The 23,816-nt window shown below is 41.1% G+C and overlaps 2 protein-coding genes across 3 annotated transcripts in view; one reads left to right on the forward strand and one right to left on the reverse strand.

Annotated features, from left to right (window-relative positions):
- LOC110973239 (TBC1 domain family member 19-like) overlaps window positions 1-23,816 on the reverse strand; it is a 164,548-nt gene that overhangs the window by 9,859 nt on the left and 130,873 nt on the right. The gene's annotated exons all lie outside the window — the stretch shown is intronic.
- The window catches only part of LOC147799939 (sodium/bile acid cotransporter 7-like), a 33,209-nt gene continuing 9,528 nt past the window's right edge, over window positions 136-23,816 (forward strand). Inside the window, exons 1-6 of the mRNA XM_087133208.1 lie at window positions 136-214; window positions 999-1,135; window positions 2,655-2,730; window positions 6,847-6,885; window positions 7,453-7,488; window positions 16,509-16,592. Coding sequence (XP_086989334.1) covers window positions 1,101-1,135; window positions 2,655-2,730; window positions 6,847-6,885; window positions 7,453-7,488; window positions 16,509-16,592 — 270 coding nt within the window. The 5' untranslated portion in view covers window positions 136-214; window positions 999-1,100. The remainder of the gene's footprint in view (window positions 215-998; window positions 1,136-2,654; window positions 2,731-6,846; window positions 6,886-7,452; window positions 7,489-16,508; window positions 16,593-23,816) is intronic.

Below are 23,816 nucleotides of genomic sequence, written 5' to 3' on the forward strand. Positions count from 1 at the left end.
ACCAATAGGATTGGCCATTGTTTAGTACATGTACAGTGAAGTTGACCAGATGGGAACGTGGGTACAGTCTGCCTTCATACATTTCGATCTTTCAAAGAGGGATTCCCGTCATTCTTTTCCCTTTTTTTCAGGACCTTTGAGGCCAGAGATCACCGTCAAGTACTTTGCAGTTTCCTTTATCTTCTTCAACAGCGGGTTATCACTAAAAACAGAAGTAAGAAAATTTGCACGTACATGCACTGGTTCTGTGACAACTTTCTGACATCAGTGAGTGAGATACATGTAGGTTTGGAAAGGTTTACCACTCTTTGTCTCAAATCCACTATGAGTGAGTCCAGGCGCAAGTCAGACATCATATCAAGTTCTTTGGAATGTCGAATCCAGAGGGACTTCACATGTACTGTTTTACTGTTCTTGTCTCATAGAGCACATCTAGGCATAACCTGCAGTCCTTGATACAGATTATGTGCCTGTGAAGTCAGCAGAATGTGAAGCTGACAGAACTTCATGGTCACACCCACTAACATTTCAGTGGACATTGGGTACTTGCAGCTGCTGCACCCAACCTCAGGAACCTCCAGGGTCAGAGGGCATATGCAAGACTGACTCGCCCAAAATATATGTGACTCTCTCTGTGAAAATGAGTCTTAAGTTGCCAGAGCCACTTTCATGACTTTGGAGTAAAAAGTCCTTTAGAATAATTTTGCATAGTGCCAGTCAAAAGGAACCCACAGCTCCATGAAGTATCCACTTTCATCAGGATGCTAAAACTGAGTGATACATCAAAACAAAAAAAATCAATTTGCTCTTTCCAATACAAATGAAAACTCAAAAAGTGGATCTGGTGACTCCAGACTATTTTCACAGAGTGGGTCACGTGTTCCCAACTCAGTTGAAGGCACTGCCTGTCAGAGCACTTACTATATAAATGCAATTTGTTCTTACTATTCCTTGTTCATACCTACTTGTATATTCATTTATAATCATTTTCACTGCAGGACCTTCGCGCAGCACTACTCCATGTCCGGTTACACGTCTTCATTCAGGGATTTACCCTTGTCTTTATACCATGCCTTGTGTGGGTCTTGGTCCACTTTCTGATGCTGACACCAGTGGATGCGTGGCTTCTTAAAGGGTAAGATGCCGATGCATGAAGCACCAACATGCCGGCGTTTGTAGCCCTGACATGCACTGTTTTAAAGGTCATGTACATGCACTCTATAGGGGTCATTCATTATTGTTTTTTGTTTTTGCTTTTTCTTGATTTTTCATGAGCGTTCAAATTTTAAGTAAGAGAGGGATTAGTAGCCAGTGTGCACATTTCAAAAACCGTGGGAAAATAATGCATGGCCATCATCACCCTGTGTTAGACTTTCAGAAGGGAGAGAGGTCAGAGGAAGAGAGTGTGTTTTGCACACTCTTTAAAGAAATTGCCTGCCCCCCCCATACAAGGGAGTGTTTCAGAAGGTGTCAGCAGGGCAAAGCCAAGGACAAAGTTCAAAATCTCCAAGGTTTTCTGTTGGCACAAACTAACCTTTTGAGGGGGGGAACTCTGTGCGTTGACAACACAGAAAGACTCTGCCATGTCAACCTGGCCACTAATGCTTAAGTGGATAACAGCAGTTGAGGGAAACATGCAGTATCGTGGCAGAGGGGAAAGGTGCCTCTCTATAAGGCATGGCATCAATGGCGCTAGAGTGCCCCTCAACAACAGCACTGCTTTAAGGCTAAGGGTCTAGTTTTATAAGGCATCCACGATGGCAGAGCTCATCACAAGTACATGTATAGGACATTGTAGAGAAGTGTAGTATATCCACTCCGACAGGAACAAAAGAGGCCTTTTTTTTTGGTACTCACCGCATAGGCACCCCATGAGGTGCGTAGTATATGCGCATTTGACACTGAGCACGCTGAGTACGCGTAACTAATTTACTCTGGCATATATGGTCTTTGCGAACATGCAGAACACGTGCAAGAACCCGCTTGTAAGTGGCTGTCTTTCTTTAGCCGAGTGGGGGTGCACTTCAGCTCGGGATGGATTGTGAAGTGTGGTGTAGGGTATGGTCAAGGCTAAAAATCTGGGATTATCTGTCCTAAAAGTCCTAAACTGGAGACAGTGAAAGCATGCAACACAAGAAAATACTGGTAGACTGATACATAGCCTATCTGACACCATTTACATGTAACTGCATCAAATTCCCATCAACCAACTGTATTAAAAAGTGTGCTTTGCAGTTTCTGTCCTAAGTACTCTCTCAAGGGTCAAGCTCCCAGACTACTGAATTGTAAATCTGTTGGAAAAGGTTGAACAAAGTACATGTACCGTTCTAACTTTAAACGTCAGAAAGTTCACCATTAAAAGATTGAAATGTGGACTCAAACTTTGCGGGTCAAACTCTTGAGGAACGTCCCTCTGACTCGTTAACACAGTAGTGAATTCGTCGGCTTCAAATGGAGCAAAGTTGACTCTGATGTTTGTTTTGCATGTTTTTAAAGTTTGAATGCACTCGGGGTCCCAGTCTGGCCCAGTGCTCTCCACCCTGTCTTGCCCATCAGTCTCAGTCAGTCAGTGCAGCATTTAAAGCGTGTTTTCCATGGACCTGGATCAGTGAGTCGCCAGTCCATTTATGCAGTGTCTCCTTCACTCCCTTCAGGTTGCAAGTTGTCGGCTGTATGCCGCCACCTGTGTCATCAGCTGTGATCCTGACCAAAGCTGCAGGAGGCAATGAGGTGAGATTTGGAAACTTAAGACTTCATGTACATCCCAGATTACCTGTATGAATAGATTCTGTGACTTCAGTAGCCATGGGTGCCATGGCAAGCTGTGGACTAAGATTTCTGGGAGCAGCCTTGCATTCATCACTGAATTTGAAACTGAGGAATCACTTATTTATATTGGCTTGGCATTTTACAGTAGCTGGTCAAGATTCATTTTACTGGTTCAACATACAAGCAAATGCATGTAGATGATTTCAAACTGACATACACACATGTCACACTGGGACACTCATTAATTGTTCTAGCCTTCTTCAGGACTTTGTTGAGAACTGCTTTATCACACTTCCACTTCATTCACGAGCATGTCCTGTACATTATGTATGCATTTTGTTTTGTTTCATGACAAGAGTATAATGATGATTCAACTACACATTAAGTTGTTTAGAACCATTTGAGGCCTACGTGTAGTTGGAGACTTACATGTACATACATGTATTCATCCTTGTGATACATGTATGTTTGCACATTAACCCCGACGCCCATGGTATAATTGCAAAATGCACAGAATCTTGAATTGAGAATGGTCGCAGGTAATAATAAAGAACACAATAGCCCGTGATTAGTCAAGAGTGTTTTCTGAACTCTGACTTGTCAAGATTCGGAGTGAAGCTGTGCAACTTTCTCATATGATAGCAAGAGTAGACATAATTTTGTTGGGTTTTGTTTACATTGACTCCCAAGGTACATGTAATGTCCAAAAATCTTCAGCAACTGGTGGATTCAGGTCCGTCAGGATCAAAGTTGAAAATATGACGTGCATTGAACAACTTTTAACAGTGAAAAGGAAAACACAGTGCATATATGAAAATAGTACATGTGTCAATGGGGAAATGCATGATTCATTTTCCTCAACCTGTCATCTGGACACAGACACGTACATGCAGCTTTTAACACAGCACACCAGATGAGACCTCCAGTAAATTACAAGGATTATACCGGGTACCTTTCAGTGCTTAAGGTTATGTCCATTGTATGCAGTCGAGTCACATCGTCTCTAAGCCCCAGCAGATATTTGCTTGGTCATAATGACTTTTGCAGGATAAAAGCAGCATTCTAAGCATTTCCTCGCTCGACAGTGTGTCATCCAACCTAGTCATCCAACTTTCTGTATTGTCAAAATATGTCCATATCCCTCAGTACATCTACATGTCTTCATTATTGATAAGGCATAGAAAATAAGTGTATGTTCATGGTAACATCCTGAAAAATATTCAAGGAAGTTAGGAGAAAGAGTTTTTCTGTTCATAATCATTAATGTTGCCTTTTATACTGCCCAATGATGTTTAGTGTGGCCTTCGTGAACCATTTTAACCAGTGAACAGTTCAACTGCTTATTTTACCTGGACTGAGAGCCTTTCCTTTTTCTATTGTAGCCTTTTTACATTTTTGGGCCCACTGTGGCAGAGAAAAAATGTTGGGTTTGTTTTATTCAGGTGGAAAATTGATTGAGGTCAGGCCACCATAAACACACAGTCATTCTTGTACATGTGTGACCTGTTCATATTCCCAGTCCTTTGCTGAGCTGAAATCAATAGGCCATCATGAAGTGAAGTACACACTCTTCACGTTTGTATAAATATGTGTTGCCCTGTTCTGACACGTAACCTCAGGGGGCTTTACAGCACTTGTCCTGGAGGTGATAAGGCACATTATTCCTGTAGATCATTTTGTATCCATCAGGTTCCAGAATTTGGATGCATTTTTTTTTCTTGTCGGAAATTCTTACATTTTGGAGGGGGGACGGTGATTTGTAAAATCAAGTTAGTAAACAGCATTTATTTTAGTTCCATGTAAATGAATTTGATACTAATCAGTTCTTTTCCGTGGTTTGATAATTGGGAATTAAAGAAATGTATCCTGTGGCATTCAGCAAATGTCATATCCATGGTTTAAATCATCACAGGTGTTCTTGGTATTTTATGCTAAATAATGTTGCATCATTACTTGTAATCCCTACCCGTGTTGCCCCTGACATGCCTATCAATGCAAGTTTATTCCCCTTGAGCAAAGACTTGAAGTCATTGGGATATACAGTACGGTACATTGTACATGTGTAGGGCCGGATTACTCTGTTGGTAGAGCACCTGTCAAACATTTTTACGAGTCACAAGTTCCACTCCTGCACTGCTCAGTATCCTTTGTTTAACCCCCCTCTCCAGTATATGTACAATATTGTTCATTTGTTCGTCCAAATGAAGATGAATATTACACAGTTTGGGCACAGTACCCTGTACCTATGTACATGTACACTGTAAACATTCAGTAGATACTGTACATGTAGGACTACATGTGTACTTGTACATGTTTGTATATACATGTGTCTGCTGTTCATCCTTTTGTAACTTTGTACTGTAAAGTCATATGCAAAAGTTTTAGAGCACCTGGAATTGAGTATCGTATTTCTGACAATGGGCCTGCTTTACATGTACCAGTACATTGTCTCATTGAATGATTGCATGTATTTACAGTGGTCCATAAGATCAGAGTCGTGCTGTGACCCTATTTGAATGAAATATTTTGCGAAGGCAGGTTTTGTAGGGCATTTTGTCCTCAGTGCAGTGTGGGTGAAAAAGACTGTCTACTGGTACATGTACATGTACAGTAAGTCATCAGAAACATTATGCTGTTGACATTTCAATCAATTTACATGTACAGTGTACATGTACACGTACATTAGTACACGTAAACTGTACATGTAGCTGTCTGACCAAGAAACTAAGGATACACATTGAACATAAACATAAGTTGCTGTGATTCATTGGTTTAAGTCACATAGGACATGCTTTAAAATGTGCTGAAAATGGCTACGTGCAGAAAAACTTTGTTGAAAAGATACATCTGATGGTAAGCGTTGACCCTAACCCCCATGGGTGTGCAGTGTACGTGGAATCAAATTGATATTGGAGGATCAACAACTGTTAGCCTTAATTCTGTCAGTGACAAATTCTAAATGCAAGTTGTAGAATTACAGTGTGCTTGCCCAAATTTGTAACTTGAAATAATACATTGAGATCTTTGAGGTGAATTTGCGGTGTGTTATAAACTCGTTCCTCCCTCAGGCTTGTAAAATCACAGCAACACAATGAGTTTACAACCATGCGCATTGTGAAATTGAGAACACAGTCCTCCGAGGGAGGAGCCAAAAAAAAAAAGACGACAAAAACCAGGTGATATTTACATTACATTCTCTATGGGGATAGCGGTGGAAAAGATAGATCACATTGAAATCTTAGCTTGGTGCCAGAAGGCTCATTTAATGCCCATCTGCATAGGTTGTTTACTGCAGTCAATTACTGTGCCCATTACAGTCTGCCGGCCAAGCATGGAGGACAGCCTTTTTTTTTTTTTTAACTGTATGAGCAATGGCAGTTCCACCGCAGTGATTTGTTGATTACGGCATGTTCCACATGGCGGACTTGTTGATCGGATTGGAATGAGCTCTTAATGCTTAAAGTATGCAACCCGATCGGTTTCCATTTGCCAAAAGATGGGCTCCACCAGACCCCCACTGCAGTAATTATTCTGGAGAGCTACATGTAGCCTCTTGTCATTGTGCGCAAATGCATTCAGTCATATTAAAATCACAGTTTGGCTTTGTGTTAATAATAATGAAGGTCAGTTACACGAGCACATGTACATGCATGTAGTGATTCCAAAAGAATGCATTGCTTAAACCTTTTTTGTTTTTTGGTTTTTTTACACCTCGTTACTTTTTATCCACAAGGATGGCATGATTGCACTATGAACTTCCATTGAATCCTTTATTTCAATAATTTAATTACGTTAGAACTTTTGTCAGGAAAAGTACATTCCCCTCGGTGCATGTATGTAGTGACTATAATAGGATATTTTTCCTTCTCTTTCTTTTCTTTCTTTAGTAAAATGTTACAAATCATTCCATATGCGACAAGCACTAGTATGTGTAGTGTGTGACTTGGCTAATGGATTTGTAAAAGTCTCTGAGAAAATGAGATTTTATTCAGTGTAATGAGTGCATTTGTCGAGTGTCTTTCAATCTGAATCCCCAAAGTAAAAACTCCAAGTCCCTCCTTCTTTCTTCTCGTACAGGCGGGAGCAATATTCAACTCGGCATTTGGAAGTTTCTTAGTAAGTGGATTACTTGTAATAAAAATGTTATTCCGATGAAACAATTGTTCTTGAAGAAAGTCTTTGAGGAATGTCTTTTTATAGTAATGCTTTTAAGAGAGATTGAAATACAGGTCTTCGCAAATTTTGATGAGGCCATACTGTTACATACAATGTACATTTTATATGATGCCCAACACAAAGTATCTTCATCTACTGTACAGTGTACGTTGATCATTCGACAAAGTCTTGGCCCAGATCCCAACGTATCATAAAATCTCTACGCGAACGTGCTCCAGATAATGTCCCCTCCAAAGGCTCCCATGTTCCCTTGGCTGTCTCCCTTTGTCCGCGACCAGAATACCCTCATCCATATTTGATTCGAGCTCACTGTAGATTAATGCTGATCTGCTATTGAGCAAGGCCAAGCCCCTGTGATAACAGGCACATACATGTACGGTTATCTCTCTTTAGTCCCCTCTCTGTGTGTCGGCTTCTAAGAATCTAATTGCAAGTCATTCAGTGCCTTAATCCTTGTGTCAAATGATCAAAAAAAACCTTTGTCTCTTGTTACTTTCCCCTGTTCAGGGTATTGTCGTCACCCCAGTCTTGCTGCTGGTGTCCGTGAGTAACTTTTTCCACTTCGTTTAACTCTCCTGGGCGGGAAATTCAAAAGTGCCGACAGCTTCTCAAAGGGAAGATGGCAAAATAGAAGAAGCTCTGTTGTGGACTTCCCTGAAAATTTCCCAGGGTATTTTTTATTTCTCAAGTACACTGTATGCCTACTGGTAAGTTTCAAATTATCTCCAGGAATTCTGGAATCTGAAGCTTAATTGTAAAAATATAAAAATAAAACAAAAAAAATGGCATGCTCATCTCTGCGAAGCTGAGTTTTGTTTTCAACTGGTCCGTTAGTACAGAACATTATTCTTCTGAATTTTAAAGCCAGAGAACAATGGATTGTTGTGCCCGTACATGTGTATGAACTCTTAGTATGTATGGCAGTTGTTCTTACCCCACTTTGATTCCTGATACCATTTTTGTTTGTCATCAGAAGTCACCCTTTGAGGAGAAAATTCCATTCAACTACATGTACAGTACATATACATGTGCATGTGTGTAGTTTTGGGTTACATCTGTTCTTGTACATGTACCAGTATGTGTACAAGTGTATACATGTACACAGAATGTGGGCTAGTTCCAATACAAAACATGTACTTCGTACATGTACTTTCTTGGGGGGGGGGGGGCTGGGGGTAATCTTTCCAAAGTATATGTGTTTGCTGGAAGCTCCATGTCTTGTGGAAATTAATTACCAACACTCATGTAACAACTATCTTTGTTTTGTTAGAGAGACAAGGTACCGGGTAACTTGGCTTTATGATGCGTGCAGAGCTCTGTGATCTGCATATTTTTCTCTCATTTCAAATGAATGTCAAATCTTGTTGACCAAATTGATGAGCAAAACAGGTGTGTATTTGCCATGTATGTTATACATGCATGTACATGTAGCTGTTAGCTATTGAGTGTATTTGCCTCTGACTTTAGAAAACAGTGCATGTGTAGTTTTTACCAGCATCTACGTGCATTTAAGTTCCTCTTTTATCTTTTCAAAAGCTTTTTGTGTGTGTGTTTGGGGGTTGTCTCGCTGTTTGTGTAAAATTGCTTTTGGAATGTACAGGTACCGGTACGACCGTTTATCTGTCTCCCATTTTTTCCCACTTTGAAGAGTCCAACCAGTGGTATAAGTCATGCAAGATTTGTATTGATCAGCCTATCCTGTCACACTTCCTCCTTCCACTCAAAGCCCTGGCCGTTCAAAAAGGGGTAATCCCACAGAATAAGTACACACTTGTTTTCATCGCCAGCGCTCCAAAATCCACTTGTTTACCCCTGCCCTGTTGTGCTCGTGTGTGGGGGACCTGCTCTTGTTTGGAAAACACTCACATTCAGGAAGATAGTGACAGAGAGGCAGTTCAATAGCATTAGTGGCACTTGACTTGTTCCCTTAATGATTAGCGATGCAATTGAGACGCCTAACTAATATTTAATGAGGGCTTGGGGTGGGGCAGACAAGGTGTTCCGGAGTTTTGAATGCCTCAAAGATTCCCGCCATGAGGCCACCAGACGAAGTGGCTTTCCCCTTGGAGGTGATATCGATGTGGTCAGCTTAATCCCCTGTTTAATGATTAAATCATCAAATGGAATGATTCAGAGCTGTGTACCTACACATGTAATTCCACTTTGGGGGAAAAAGGCAAGCCTTGTTAAACATCGGTTCGAACATTTATTGTGAACACCAATTTTATCCAAGCCGACACTTGTATTGATGAATATTGCAAGAGGTCTTTTATGCTTGGAATTCAATCAACTGCATTGATACAGACACCTGTTAAAGCGGGGTCATTGATACCAAGAGTATAAAAAACATTAGGCCAAACCAAGAAAGAGAAATTGACTAGTCCAGAATTTGCCTCGACCAATCAGTTCAAAGGAATTCAACTTGTGACCGCCATGATAGGTTAGAAGTTTTCAGGGGATGTGCATCGCCATCCTGGACAGGATCAAGATTGGATGAAAAGAATTATTTATCATGGTTGGCATGCATTTTTGATGCCCCGGTAGTGTCAGTGCAAGAGGATTAGAAGTGTATTTTTGGCCGTTTTTTCAAATAAGCAGCAGTGCACCTTGAATAAATCATAGCCTGGAGTGGTCTGCGATAAATAATGAAAACTAGGAGCAGAAGAGGTTATCCGACAGTTATATGGAAATGAATGGGAGAGTTGCAGGGAGTACAATCGGGATTAGGTTTCAATAAGTAATAAGCCAACAACTTAATAAATTATGTTGCTCTGGTCAGGAGGGAAGGGTGGGAAGAAAGGTGGTTGAAAAGTTGGAGCCCAATTGAAACAAATGCTGGTTGTGCTCTGTGTGAACTTAGGGCGATTAATGCCTCCCTCAAGTACTCAGATATTCTGCGCTGAATGAAGTTTATACAAGTAAGCATTCAAATGCCAAAGCGTGAATGGATTTGCTTAGATTCAAGCTCATACATGTATACATGTACGTAGACATACTTGTACATGTTTATATTCATTGCAGATGTACTATCTATTTCGTAGTTTGCTTTTATTTGTTTTTGTTTGAGGTTGATGTTAGACTCCAAGTTTCTCTCACTTTTTCATAAGCTTGTATTGCTTTTCAGTAATAACAGCTGAATATCGTTACAAGGAACAGCCACCCACAAGCCCATACATGACTTGCCTGTTGAAGTAGGCTTGACCTTCCAATCTGATGGGGTTTTAATTACGGATTTAGTGTCGGAGTACGCGACGGTGACACCATTTCAAAATTCATCACCTCAAACGCAGACAGTCTAAACAAAGGGAGGGGGGAGTTCAATCAAATTTGCACACAGTGGTTGGGGGGACATTTAGCAAGAGGCGGTTGCCGTGATTGCATTGACGATGAGCCACTCCGTTGAATCTTGCATGGGGAGGGATCAAAAATTCATAGGGGCACGTGCCGGGGACAGCAGAGTTTGGGATGCAGTGGACGTCATTTAGCCGTTAAGCCACTAACATGGGGTGCATTTTGTTACACTTCAGCCTGGCCATTAACGTGAGGAATGTCCTACTAGTGACGACTGATTTTGTGGTAATTGATTTCTATTGAGTGACTACAGGAATGCCGGGGTGCTGTTTCTGGGGATTTTTCAAGATTTCAAGATTTTGTGGCCTCAAATTTCTGACATGGTGGAGTTCTAATTGTGAACATTTTTACCACCGTTTCGCACTGTGTACAAAATGCACGTCAGCAAAGGCATTTGGGGAGAACTCTTGCCTTTTACAGCCATCAAAAGTTGTGAAAAGTCTCTGTATATTATTTATTACTACCCTCACTGCTGGGTGTTTCCTGGCTTTCTCTCCCCCCCCCCCATTTTACATCAGAGTATACCAATAGCTTACACTTTGAATTAAACTGTTCCACTTTTATCTTATTTGTTTGCAATTTGATTGAAAGGCCAGAAGATTATTTTGGACAAACTTTTTACAAGGTTAATGTTTGATTTAAAGTTACAAAGTATTTTGTCTGAAATTTGGACATCTGGTGTCCCTTGTGTCGTCTTTAGCTAACTTTGTGAAGAGCTAGATGTCCTGGTATAGATCTCAAGCATTCTTATGTTGTAATTATTGATAAATTGTTGGATCATTTCACCCTGTATTAGTGACTCCACAATAATTGAAACTAAGATAAAAAAAAGCGAGAAGTCATACTGAGAAGCTTAGAAAAAGCATTATTGAAGAAGGGAAATTGCCCATTACTCAAGTCAGTTATAGATTTTTGTGTGACCAATTCCACCCAATAAGGCAGGAACGTATTTCCCGCCAGATGAAGCATACATGTAGAGAGCGAAATGTAACATGCCAACAACTACCCAATAATTTTTGTTGTGGGCCGAGGGACAACACAATAGGCATTAGAGGCAGATTAGCCATGTCACTGTAAACAGAATGGAAGTGCCCTGTATTTGCACGGGCAAGAAAGAAACCAGCATTGTCAGTACTACCCAAACTTGCTTTGTCATTTGGACAAAGGAAACCTGCCGCCGGCCACAGCCTGGGGCACTGTTGACAGCAATACACTCTGGACAAACAACGTCGTCGTTGGAAAATGATCTGTAACGCGACAACAAGTCAATAATGTTGTTTCGGGGGAGGGGGTACATTGCATCCAGTTGTCGGCATTTCTGATGTTGCTTAAGGAGCCATCCAGTTAGTACTTTGGATCCAGTTCCCCTCCAAGCACAAACAAACTGAAAAGGAAAAATAATTCATCTTTATTTCTAATATTTTGAAAAAAGGTCACCCTTGGTGATCAGGATGTACCGTCTGCTGGTAAAAGCGATGAAAAAAATAGACGACTCTTACATTGAAAAGTTGAAGAAAAGAAGCCTCTCTGTGCCAGCTAATTGTAACTATCAAAAATGCAGGATGTATATGGGTACCTTGTTTACTTTCATTTCTCTTCTCAAACTCCACTTTGGGCCGTGCATTTTGCCCATCTCGGAGATGCTGAATTTTGTCCTCAGTCTAAAACCTCCTGCCATCACTTCGTTTCCAAAATTCTCAGTCTAACAGGTCAGGAGAGTTTCAGATGGTGTATGGAAATTGATTTGTGGAATTTTGGCAAATTTGACTACACGAGTGAATGTACATTGTAGCCTACTGTCAGGGGAAAGTACACTGTACTGTAATACATGTACACGTACCTGTATGCATTTGTTACCAAATTGGTTCTTGTATAAACTATTAGAAAGCTTTTAATTTGCATGGAGCTCATGGGTACAAAAAACTCCACAGCTCAGGGGAAGTAGGTTGGAAGCCATAATATTACATGATGTGCATTTGTGACTGCTATTCGTAATGTAAATTTGTAGAGCAACATATGCATGTACATGTACTCTACCTAATTGAAGGGGTCAAGGATGATAGCCCACCCCCATCATGAACCTCACAGGTGCAGGGGTTAAGGTTCCGAAAAAAAAAAAGTCATGCAAAGTCCTGCTAGGCAGTTAAAAAGGATATGAAATCTACATTGTTACTGAGTACTTGTACTAAACTGCAAATTATCATGCGAGTATACATGTCAGTGTACGTGTACGTTTCAAAAGAATTAATTGAAAAAGCCTAAAATTAAGGTGTACATTGTGTGGGTTTGTGAAAACTTTGGACATTTTCAAGAGCTTAGGAAGGAAACCATTCCAAAGCAAAGCTTAATTAAAGAGATCTGCTCTGTTAGGGTTGATATCGAGGATAAAGAACATGTATGGCCATCTCCAAACCCTGGAATATCAGCTCTCTTGTCTTGAGTTCAGATTTCAGATTTGGACACAAGCAGTGCACCAGTACAGTGCAAATACACACCAGGCTCACTGCTTTTTCAAGCAATCTCTTTTAGAATCTGGAATTTCCTGAGTTTACCGGTACCATCGTGGTCTTTTGCACATATATGCAGAACAAAAAAAAATGAGTATTTGTTAGGAGTGACTTTTGGCTAACACAAATGTGTACCGTAGACCCTACACTGCCGCGGGACCCTTAAAATCTCTTGTGCTTATGTTGTGGATTATTCCCGTTCCTCCAATCTCCACCGTATACATTACAATATACCGGTAGTCCGTTTACGGTGCAACATCTATGACAAATGGTCGAAAATGAAAGTGCCAGTCTCCAGGGATGTTCAAATTACAAGAACTGAGCTGAGAGACAAGGATTCCTTTTTTTTTTGTGCATCGAGGTATTCAAGTGTCATCCCCCAACCTGTTTGTGACAAATGCTATGTAGTGCAAGTGCAAGACTCCAGGGTTGCTCAAATTACCAGGACTCCAAAAACAGGGCTTGTTACTGGTACATGCACATATGACATGATCATGTACTGGTCCTGCATGCAGTGGTCCAGGGTTCCTGGGTTTTCTTCCGTCTTTTGAAGTCCTGATTGTCATGGTGCCGCATTGATAATGTCATAAAGCTGCATGTGGTCTGTTGTTCATTCATAATTTTCATCTGTGCCTCATAAAAATCCCTTCTTTTTGGAACCAGGGAAAAAAGTGAGAGGGTATATGCTGTGAAATATACGCATCATAATCTTCAGTGTGACAGGCTAAATTACGTGGAGGAAGTCATTTATATTGTCATTGTTATGCTGCCAATAATGGCGTACGCCTCTGTAATTTACCTTGGAGCACGAAGGATCATTAAAGGCTCATTTCATTTTGCCCCCCTTGCCATTAACAGAATGACCCTGGCTGTATTTTGTAATCGAAGAAATATGGAATCCCTTTTTAGCCCCTGTATCATTGATATGTACACATTTCTTCTTAATGACCATTGTGTGTGGGCGCACACATTAACCAAATGGCTGCCTTGGCTGCAAAAAATAGACAGCTCCAAGGCTGCCCTCTGTTGGTAAGATTTATCCATGAATTCACTTCAATAGGGCCTGTCAAACGAGGGAAATTTGGGAGTACATGGCATTTATGTTGCCCTTTTAAGGGAATATACCTGAATTATCAAATGCGCATCTATTAACAATCTCTCTTATATTCTACAGGTCATTCTTAGTTTCAGTTAAAAGTGGAATGTGGATATAATTCAAGGACTTGTTTTCAGAAACATTTATCAGTTAACAATGATTGTATGTGCGCATGGGCACTAGCATTTAAAGTTTTATTGATCACTTTGGAAAGAAATGGTTGCTAGAATAGATAACAGTTCAAATGTATGGAAACGTACATGTATAACCATAGCTGTATAGCAAACAGATATACATGTATGTATATTAAACTGAGAAGCCCATATTAGGAATTACTACAGGTTACTCCTCATCCCACATAGTGCCAATCCTCTTAATAAATCCAGATATCATTATCCATTTAGGGTATCTGTACTATGAACTCGTAACTATGGTTTTTAACAATTGAACAAGGTAGAGGCTGGCCTCCATTAGTTTACTTACCGGTTGGGCTTGATGCCCCTTGAAAGTTCATGTACGCAAAGCATGCATGTACGTGCATCATTGGGTTCCTTCGAAGGGGAAGATTTTGAAGGATGGAAGAAGATTCTAAGCACAAATTCCCAAGAAGTAATTTTGAACTTTCTGTGACTTCAGTTTCTCACAAGCAGGATGTTTCATGTTTCAAAAACAAGTGGAAGTTCCAGAGACATTACGCAGGTGCACACACCAGATAGTACAATAACCTAAACTCTGAACATCTTCTGTGATATCTTCCTTCTTGGGTGCTGGATGGTGGATCTAAAAATGTGACAGGAGTGCCCAGGTAAATGGAGACTGCAAGGCTAACATGATCACTCACAGGGATGCAAATTTGGTGGAGTTGTTGCAAGAAACCTATACATGTACAGATCATTTCCGAGATCAAGAGCGAGTTTGCATCAAGTTGTCCATCATAGGCAATACCGTACTCCATCAGAAGTACATAGGTACATCCTGCATCAATTACAAACTTGTACATGTACCATGTACTCTTTATCCGGAACTCTAGTGAAACCAAAATTCAAAATTTTTAGGCACCCTGCATTTACCGGCACTGTCATACAGCTGTACTCGGCTGGCCTAGCCTCTCGCTCACTTTGTGCATTAAATTCACCAAAATCTATGAGATGATGTTCTTGTAAATGTAGGGCAATGGCCAGTCCATGTACAGTTGTAAATTTAAAGTCCTGCTAGCCATTTTACATATCGTTGTATGCCTGGAAGAAGGGCGTAAGCACTGATGCCGTTTTGCTGGGAAGCTTGATCACTGTAAAAAAAAAACTTTTCCCAGCCAAAGGACGCATGTATGCAACTGTTTTATTTAAATGAAGTATATAGATTTCTTTGCAACGAGTGTAAAAAAAATTCCCAAGTCATTAGATAAGTTGTTCAAAGGTTGCTTTTTGTACAGCCTGTGTTGGTTTGGCTGTAAATTTTATCCGTTTTTACGGAATAAAGAGAGTGTGTTTCGTAGGCCCTTTTGCCAGGAACCTTTTTTTCCTTTGTGATCATGCTTCCCACGTAAGCTCGGTCTCAACCTTTTGCTGGGCACACGATGATATAAGCCTCACTTCTGGCATACAACAAAGCTTGAACTGTATTCCCCTTAACCCTTTTAATTAAATCTAAGAGAACAAATATGCATGTTGGGCGTCCAGGTTTCTCTTTCCATTTGTGTCTCTTGCCACAAACACTTTGGTGAACATGTACGGTACCTGTGAAGTAAACGCTTCTCAAAGCAGTTTCTGGGATATGTTTACATGTTGGTTTTTATTCTTTCAGACAGGTGATTAAGTTTCATTTTGACAAGTTTGCATAAACTGTTAGCAAATGAGAGTGGATTACATGTTATACTGGTATATGTGCATGTGGGTACATATTGTTTAGTAGGCAAAAGTTTTTGTCCATATGTGTGCATGACACTAATAGACCATATTGCCTAGAATTGTTGACACAATTTTTCTTTGGAAACTTCAAATAGAGAAATTTGCAAACTTATTTATTTCTAACAAATTAATGACCAAGATTAAATTTTCAAGTATAGAGCATTTGTTGCAAATACGTTTTCCGTATGTATAAATTTAGTCAACTATAATAAACAACTCACTTCTAAATGTCTGTATGCATTGTGTGCGCTAATGATATAAATGACGTGGTTAAGACGTCTGTACTAGTAAGCAGGAGGTCGTGGGTTCGAGTCCCACCCGAGTAAGCTGGTGAATCTTTTTGCAAGCACTGAGCATACAGTGTTTATCAATATACACGTTGGGTAAGGGCAAAACCTGTTATATAAAATATAAATGACGGTTACATGTAAAAGCCCCCTTGTTAAATTTACATACATGTACATGTGTTCAAGCCTTGTACAGTACGTGTACACGTACAGACATCATACAATCAGACTTTTGACTGCCAGCAATGCTTAACAGGGGCATGTTATCCTGACCTCTAACGGGAAACCTGTCTGTAACTTCAGAAGAATAACCAGGAACATGTTAAAGCCAGTGCGGGAAAATGCAGTAGGTCACAAAGCGAGCCTAATAAAACAATTTTTTTCTCTCTCCGTCTTGCTCTCTGTCATCTTGCAGATGGGATCATCCAGTTCAGTTCCGTTTTCTTCCATCTTCACTCAGCTGTCCATCACAGTCGTCGTGCCTCTCCTCGTAGGGCAGGTGAGTTCACTAGTCATGGCGACCACATCAAATGGATGGTTCATGACACCAATGAAAGCAGGGCCACATACCCTGTGTACACACCTGCTTGAGGGCCCTGCACCAAAGTGGAAAGCAGGAGCCGAGAAGGTGTTTGGGCCATGCTGTAATTGTGCTATGGCTTGATTTGACATGTGGGCTTATGGGAGCGGCTGCAGCCACTTCCCATGCATGTCTGTTGCATCTAGCCGTTGCCAGCTGATTCAAACACAGCTGTACAGTACATGTCACCAGTAGGCATGAGTCCAGCTGTGTGCATTCCCTAGACCCATTGTTCTCAATGCAAAAGCAGCAATTCACAATGCAGTTGCGCCATTTTTCAAATTTACAGTTGACAGAAGCATAGCTGCCTTTTTGCACTTTGTACTTGAGCGTGTCAGTAGATATTTTGGTAGGATTGGGACCCATTCCCAATTGCAAAAGGAAAGGATTATTTCAAACTGCTACACAAAACACACTTAAGAATCTAAAAAACAAATAGGAAATCAGAAATAATTCAAGTTCCCTGCATGCAGCCTGTGAATAGATTTGTAAGCCATTTCCCACAATGCACTGTGAAAAGTGGCCTCCCTCCGTTGGCAACCTCTTGGTTGCACACTGTATTGTAAATTGGTTACAGTGTAATTGACCATTTTGTTCATGTACAACAGGAGTTAAATACATAATATTGCAGTTTGGTTTCAAAACTTTTCCATTTTGTACACACTTCTTCGGACTTTGGAGATTACCATACAATTTGGATAGAATTTGGATCTAAAAATTTCCATGTTACAGCAGAATGATGTGGTAATAGTACTTTGTTTAATGAGGTGAGGCTGTGCATGCAGTTCCCTGTATAGTGCAAGAGATTCACTCTGGTCACAAATCAGACTTTTAATCAACTTCAGGTCCGTGACAGGACTACCTCAATTGTACTCATATACATGTACATACAAGAAGGGAAAAGTGTTGGTTCTATATTGAATTCACTTGGACCTGGACAGCAGAGCTTTCAGAAGTCGGGATGGTTCAGGGATGTCGGACCACTGACGATGTAGGATGCATAGCATGACCTCCTTGAACATTGGATGTTTGGCTCCATACAGCAACGGGTTTATAGCACTGTTAGCAAACAAGAAAATGACACCGTACAGGAAGAGGTTGTCTGCCCCCAGCATGATGAAGAGGCAGTTGGGCAACGGGAGAAGGAAGCAGACACAGGAGACGACGAAGAGGTTCTTGGTGATTTGAATCTGATGCTTCTGGATGCGCTTCTTGCGGTTGGTGTCGGTGGTGACGCTGACCATGGACTTATTCAGGCCGGGTTCTAGGGAGCTGGTGGTGGTTGAATATCGAAAGCTGGAGCAGGCTTTCCGTTCTTTCCTGAAGTGGCGCCGGATGAAAGTGTAGACGATGCCGTAACAGATGAGCGTGATGGTGAGAGGACCAGGGTAGAGGACTCCAGCCAGTACGGACTTGTACAGGCTTGATGTCGGATGGTCGCTGTCGTCCAGACACACATGGATGTTTTTGTTGTAGCTGAGACGCCCTACACCAGTCGCCAGTAGGATCGTCGTCAAGAGGATCGGAAGAAGCCAGATGGTAGCCAGCATGGGCACTAGTGTGTAGGCTGTGTAGATCTTTTTGTAGGCGGTGACATGCTTGGTGATCAGGAGCATGCGATTGACAGCGATGGCTGCGATGCTGAACATGATGACCCCAGCTGAAATGGGCGAAAGAAAGGCCACCATCAGGCACAGGTTCTCGACCGACTGGGGCAGGTAGCCGCAAATCAGCACGATCGCAGCATTCATCATAGCGCAGAGGCACATCAGGAGGTCGGCCACGCTGAGATTGGCCACGAAGACGTTAGTGACGGTCTGCAGCCGGCATGACAGGGCCACTGCCATCAAGACAACGGCATTTCCTGTGACTCCAAGGAGGGAGATGATCAACACAGAAATAGACACAAACACTCTCCCACCGTAGGTGTACAGGGAGGTGTCATTAGACACTTGTAAATCACTGGTGTTGTAAGGCTCCGTGAGCAGCGGCAAGGAGGTTGTGACAGCACCAGAAAGAAGCGGTACAGAGGTGTTATACACTGCCATCATTTACAGTTGCAGTTCATTTGCAGAACTCTGCTGGCTCTTGGAACAACTTGTGAACCGTCGAAGTTTCACTCCCGATACAGCTTGATGCCCAAAAGCCGTGCTGTGTTCAAGCAGAACCAAACACTTCCTTATGTGAGCCTGCGTACTTCTTTGATGCACCTCAGTACTTCTTTGATGAAGTTAAGGAACCTTAAATGTTTACGAATACCAAGAAGTAACTTAGTGTATAAGGGATTGCCAGATTGCAGCTTTTCCGTCTGATTTGCCAGTGGAAGCACGTTTATCCTTTATAATGTCTTACTGAAAGTGAAACATCAAAGCAGGTCCCGACAATTTTGTCAAGAGGTTTCACTCTAATTTTTCTTAGCTTTGTGATTCTTATATAAATTATGAGAGTGAAACAGAGCAAAGTTGAAACTGTTTTTACACTGGTACCGGCATGTGTACATGGAGCACAACTTTATCAAATCTCAGGGTATTCTTGATTGCCTGAAGAAAGTGCTGCCTTGATATTTCCTGTACTGCCTGGTGCAGATTCAGAATTGGGAGGGTGTTACTGTCCTCCCAGTCCTTTCCTTGGTACCCATGGTCCTGTCATGGTCCCATAAAATTTAGGAAGTAAATAGAACTTGCCCTCTTCTGAATAAAATTCTGCATTGTGATAGGCTTACCTTTGTTAAATGAACCAATTTACAATGTAAGGTCTTACATGTAACTGTAACTCTTTTGCTATTCATGCGAGGAGCCTCCCTGAATCCGGCGCTCATGATCGGCAATTCGTGACCACACTCGAGTTTCACTGAGCCATTGCTGATACAACAGTCAGACAGTACGCGATAAGCTGGAGATGGAGTGGTTATCATACATACGACTGTTTCACTAGTAGCGAGCGAAATTGCTTCGGGTGCAGTTGGATTATTCGGTGGATCTACCCCGTTGCGTTCAGAATTCAGTTCAGCACTAGTTTCAGATTTGGGATCGTCTATGAGTACTTCAACTAAAGCCGAAGTTACTGCATTAGCCACTTTAGCCAGACGTGAATTCTATTAGGACAATCACGAGCAAAATGACCAGGACGGTGACACAAGTAGCATGTTTTCTGAGGTGGTCTTGGCGTTGACCAGTTTGCATTTTGAGGACGAGTCACGCCGGTTGGACCTGATCTATCAAAGCGTTGCATTTGGGGGTAATTTCGCGATTGTGCCCGGTACTGCTGCTGCTGATATGGTTGATGCTGCGGTCGTGGCAGTGATTGTGTAGTCTGTTTCCGTATTAACTGAGTTCCAAAACTGCCATGAGCTTCTGCATATTGTTCTGCGTACCGCGCCATGTCTGCGAGGCTTTTGGGTTGACGTTCCTTAAGAAATGTACTAAGCTCAACGTCGCAACTATTTAGGAATTGCTCTCTCAAGATCAAATCTTTCAGACCATTGTAGGTTTTGTCTGCCTTCGCCATATCGATCCATCTACCAAGTATATTATCAAGCCGTACTGCAAACTGGGGAAAGGTCTCTCCGACTTCAGGTTTTGCTGCACGGAAATTGACGCGAAATCCGTGTTCGGTTAGATGAAAACGTTTCAACAAGGCTTCTTTGAGAACGTCGTAATTCGTCACATCGGTCAACGATAATCTCGAATAAACCTCGAGGGCTTTTCCCTTAAGCAATGCGCTTAGGTTTATCGCCCAGTCGCCCTTATCCCACTCTTGCGAGATAGCGTATCGCTCATACATGTACCTTTGCAAGTACGCGTCTAAGTCTTCGAGTTTGTCATCAAATGCTGGAAGTTTGGGAGCAGGGGCCTTATAACGCGAGGATGGATTACCGTCATCGCTGCTTACACTAGCACGCTTAGCAGTCTCTAACTTAACTTCCAGTTCCGTCTTTTCACGTTCGTGTCTACGTAATTCCAACTGATACGCGCGCTCGTCACGTGCTATTCGTTCATTGTCTCTTCGCAATTTTTCTCTTTCCGCGCATACGAATTCGAGCAAATCTGCACCTTCTAAGCCACATTCTCTACCGAGAGTAGTCAACTGTTCTATCTCACTCCCATCCGTTTTACACACCGGTATCAACTCACCTAAAGATCCTGGAGCAGCAGGCGATGAAATGAAGCAAAGGGGAAGGGGAATGCAACAGTCAGCATGTAGACAAACAGCCAAAGAAAATACGGTTAATACATATACATACCACATAACCTTCATTGATTTACAGGATATAATGGAATAACATCGCATTAGATTCGTCTCTGAAATATTAATCTCTAAATTGGTCTCTGAGTTTTCTGAAGTCTCGATGTATTCTTAACATTCGTTTCCCGGACAAGCCCCCATAAATGTCACCGCTAGCTAATGATCAATCTGGTTCTGCAATGATGACCCCCAGATCCGAACATAAATCAAGAACAACTGAATGAATGAAAAGAGACCAATGAATTCTTTTTAAATTCGTGTATTTACACTCTATTTACACATCTATTTACAAATTTACAGAGGAGACATGAATCTGAGAAATATGCCCAATAACTGTTCAGCGAATCTGTTCTCGTATTTAACTTCACTCCAGATCAGTGCACTTAAGTTTTGTCTATTTACAAATTCACTCGGTTTACAGTTTGGAGATTCTAACTCTTCAAGTCGGCAAATAAGCGAACAACTACAGAATTTACAAATAATACAGGTATTCTTAATTTGACTTACTTCGAATTGAGTGAATAACCAACAGTTAAGTTTTATACCAAATTTATTTGTTGATGAATATGGAGCCGGGTTCTCCCTCAATGTGTGAAAATAATACCGACGCTCTCGTGTCCAGCTAGTTCCGCGTGACTAGGAGTAGGAAGCCCCAGTTGGAGAACACAAGTCTCGTAGCCTTCTCTCAAGGATGGAAATGGAGTCCTAGCTAGTGCGTCACATGGTGGGGAGGGAGACGTCAAACCCAACAGTTACGGCCATCTATTAAAGTAAAATTCAACCGAATACATGCAAGTATCGTGCCGACATTACCAATCATTCGTTAAAACTCTTCTCAATTCTGTGACATTACTCATCTTTCTTACAGTATCCTTCAATAAATATACAGGTCAGTCAATTTTCCTTCATAATCCAATCATCAGGTCAGCTATTCTTCTATCGACGTCAATGTTACAAAAAATGATGAATTATTTCCTCATACACAGCTTCGTTTATTTTCACAGTTAAAGTTGTAATAAATCAATAAGTTAAATCTTCAAAGTTCAAATATTTTCTTCACTTTTACATTCTTAAGTACAAAATTCGTTCAACTTACGGTTATGTCCATCATAACTAGACAATGTCTAGGCTGATTGTTGCAGAGAAGGGGATCGGTTTCCTGACAGATCGTATTGGCACTGAATTTTGCCAAAACTCGATCTGATCGTGCCGGGACTGGAATTCTCCGGCCGATCGTCGCCTGCCGGATCAGGGACTTCAGCGAAGTTGACACCGGTCACAAATCTCTCACTCAGCTCAGCTTTCACTTTAGGATGTTGTCAGATTGAGAATCAAAAATCTTCTGCCAACACTCTCATACACACCAAACTCAACTCCCAAAAAAAACTACACCTTCCTACGAATACAGATAAAGAAATTAGTGGGGAAAAAACCGGACCCTAACACGAACAAAGACAAAAGTATGTTTGGACAATAACCATGGCCGGTGGTTTTACGTAATTCATGGCAACGAAACCGCGCGTCTCTCGATCACGATTAAGACGCCCGATCCGTGATCGACGAAGTTCTACTGGCTGCTAGGAAAACAAGCGCGAAATTTTGATTGGTTAAAGAAGTGACGCGTAAGAGAGCGAGACTATTTGCTGCCAGGGGAGAAATTTAACAGACAAAAACAACAAATAAATAAAACTACCAATATTTTCAGAGGGATCTTAACAATCCCCGAATCCCTGAAATCTTCTATTCTGCAGGAAACCAGTGGCAAGTAGTAATAGTAGAGTTCTACCCTCCTTTAAAACCTTTTGATGGGTTACGAACATAGAGCTACATGTGTATATAAAAACTACAGTGCTAATTTTCATTCTCTGCACAGAGCAAATTTGATGCCGTACTGGGCGCAGACATTTTCAGCCCATTTGTGTACTTGTAGAACATTCCAAATCCGATAGAATGAATATCGCATAATGTACCGGTATTCTAAATGCTATGCGCTAGTACAATATTCACAAAGATCAGCGTGTCCTTCGCATAAGGTGCACACATGAAGAGCTATGCACATGTTTATTTAACATCCATGGCTGATTATTTTTAAAAGGAATGTGTCCCTAGCATTCGACCAAGGTCGACCGCTTACATGCATTTCTTTTGATGGCTGTCTTTTGATGAATAAGTTCAGCTCAATCAAAAGGCTATTCCCTTAATTCAGTCAGTGTTGAGTTGACGGCCCTGGAGCAGCAGCTGTCGTGCTCATCGGGTACCAATAAAATACAATTAAAAAAGTCACGGAAAAATTCATGTGCGGTGCATACACGCATGCATTGATGTCTTTTTTGGCATTGAGCAAAATGAAATGCTCATTTACTGATTGTGCGTTCAGGTTGTTTGCATTTTGCCTTTGTTGACTTATCGTTTTACAATACAGACGCAGATATGCAAACACTTACGGAGCTGTTCAGTTGCTGCTTAGGTCTCATTTTTGGCTGGCCTATGCTTCTCTTTTTAACTTATGTTTTGTCAACTTCTTGTGGTTCATCTTAACTGTCAACGCTTTTGCTTTAATTTGTCAATCTCCTAAACTGTAAATTTCAATTTACAATTTTTCTGTTGATTTTCTCGGCTTTTAAAAAGGAGAGTTGTCGTTTTATTTGTTGAGCTTGTATTTTTGTTTGTTAGATTGTGTTTGGTTTTAAAGATTCACAAAAATTTTAACAATTTATGATAATATCCCACTAGTATCTATGTGATTGTTTCTGATGATGTAAAAAATATGATTCTTGGTGTTCTGTATTCATGGCAGACAGTAATTTTCTTGGTTTTTTTTCTTTTCTTTTAATTATTTCATGTAATTGTACAATGCCAGCCATTTTACTGTCTGTTACAAATGTAATGTACATGTAT

The sequence above is a fragment of the Acanthaster planci genome, linkage group LG02 (genome assembly GCF_054643075.1).
Source record: "Acanthaster planci isolate LZ-2023a linkage group LG02, COTS_SCS, whole genome shotgun sequence".
Classification (NCBI taxonomy): domain Eukaryota; kingdom Metazoa; phylum Echinodermata; class Asteroidea; order Valvatida; family Acanthasteridae; genus Acanthaster; species Acanthaster planci.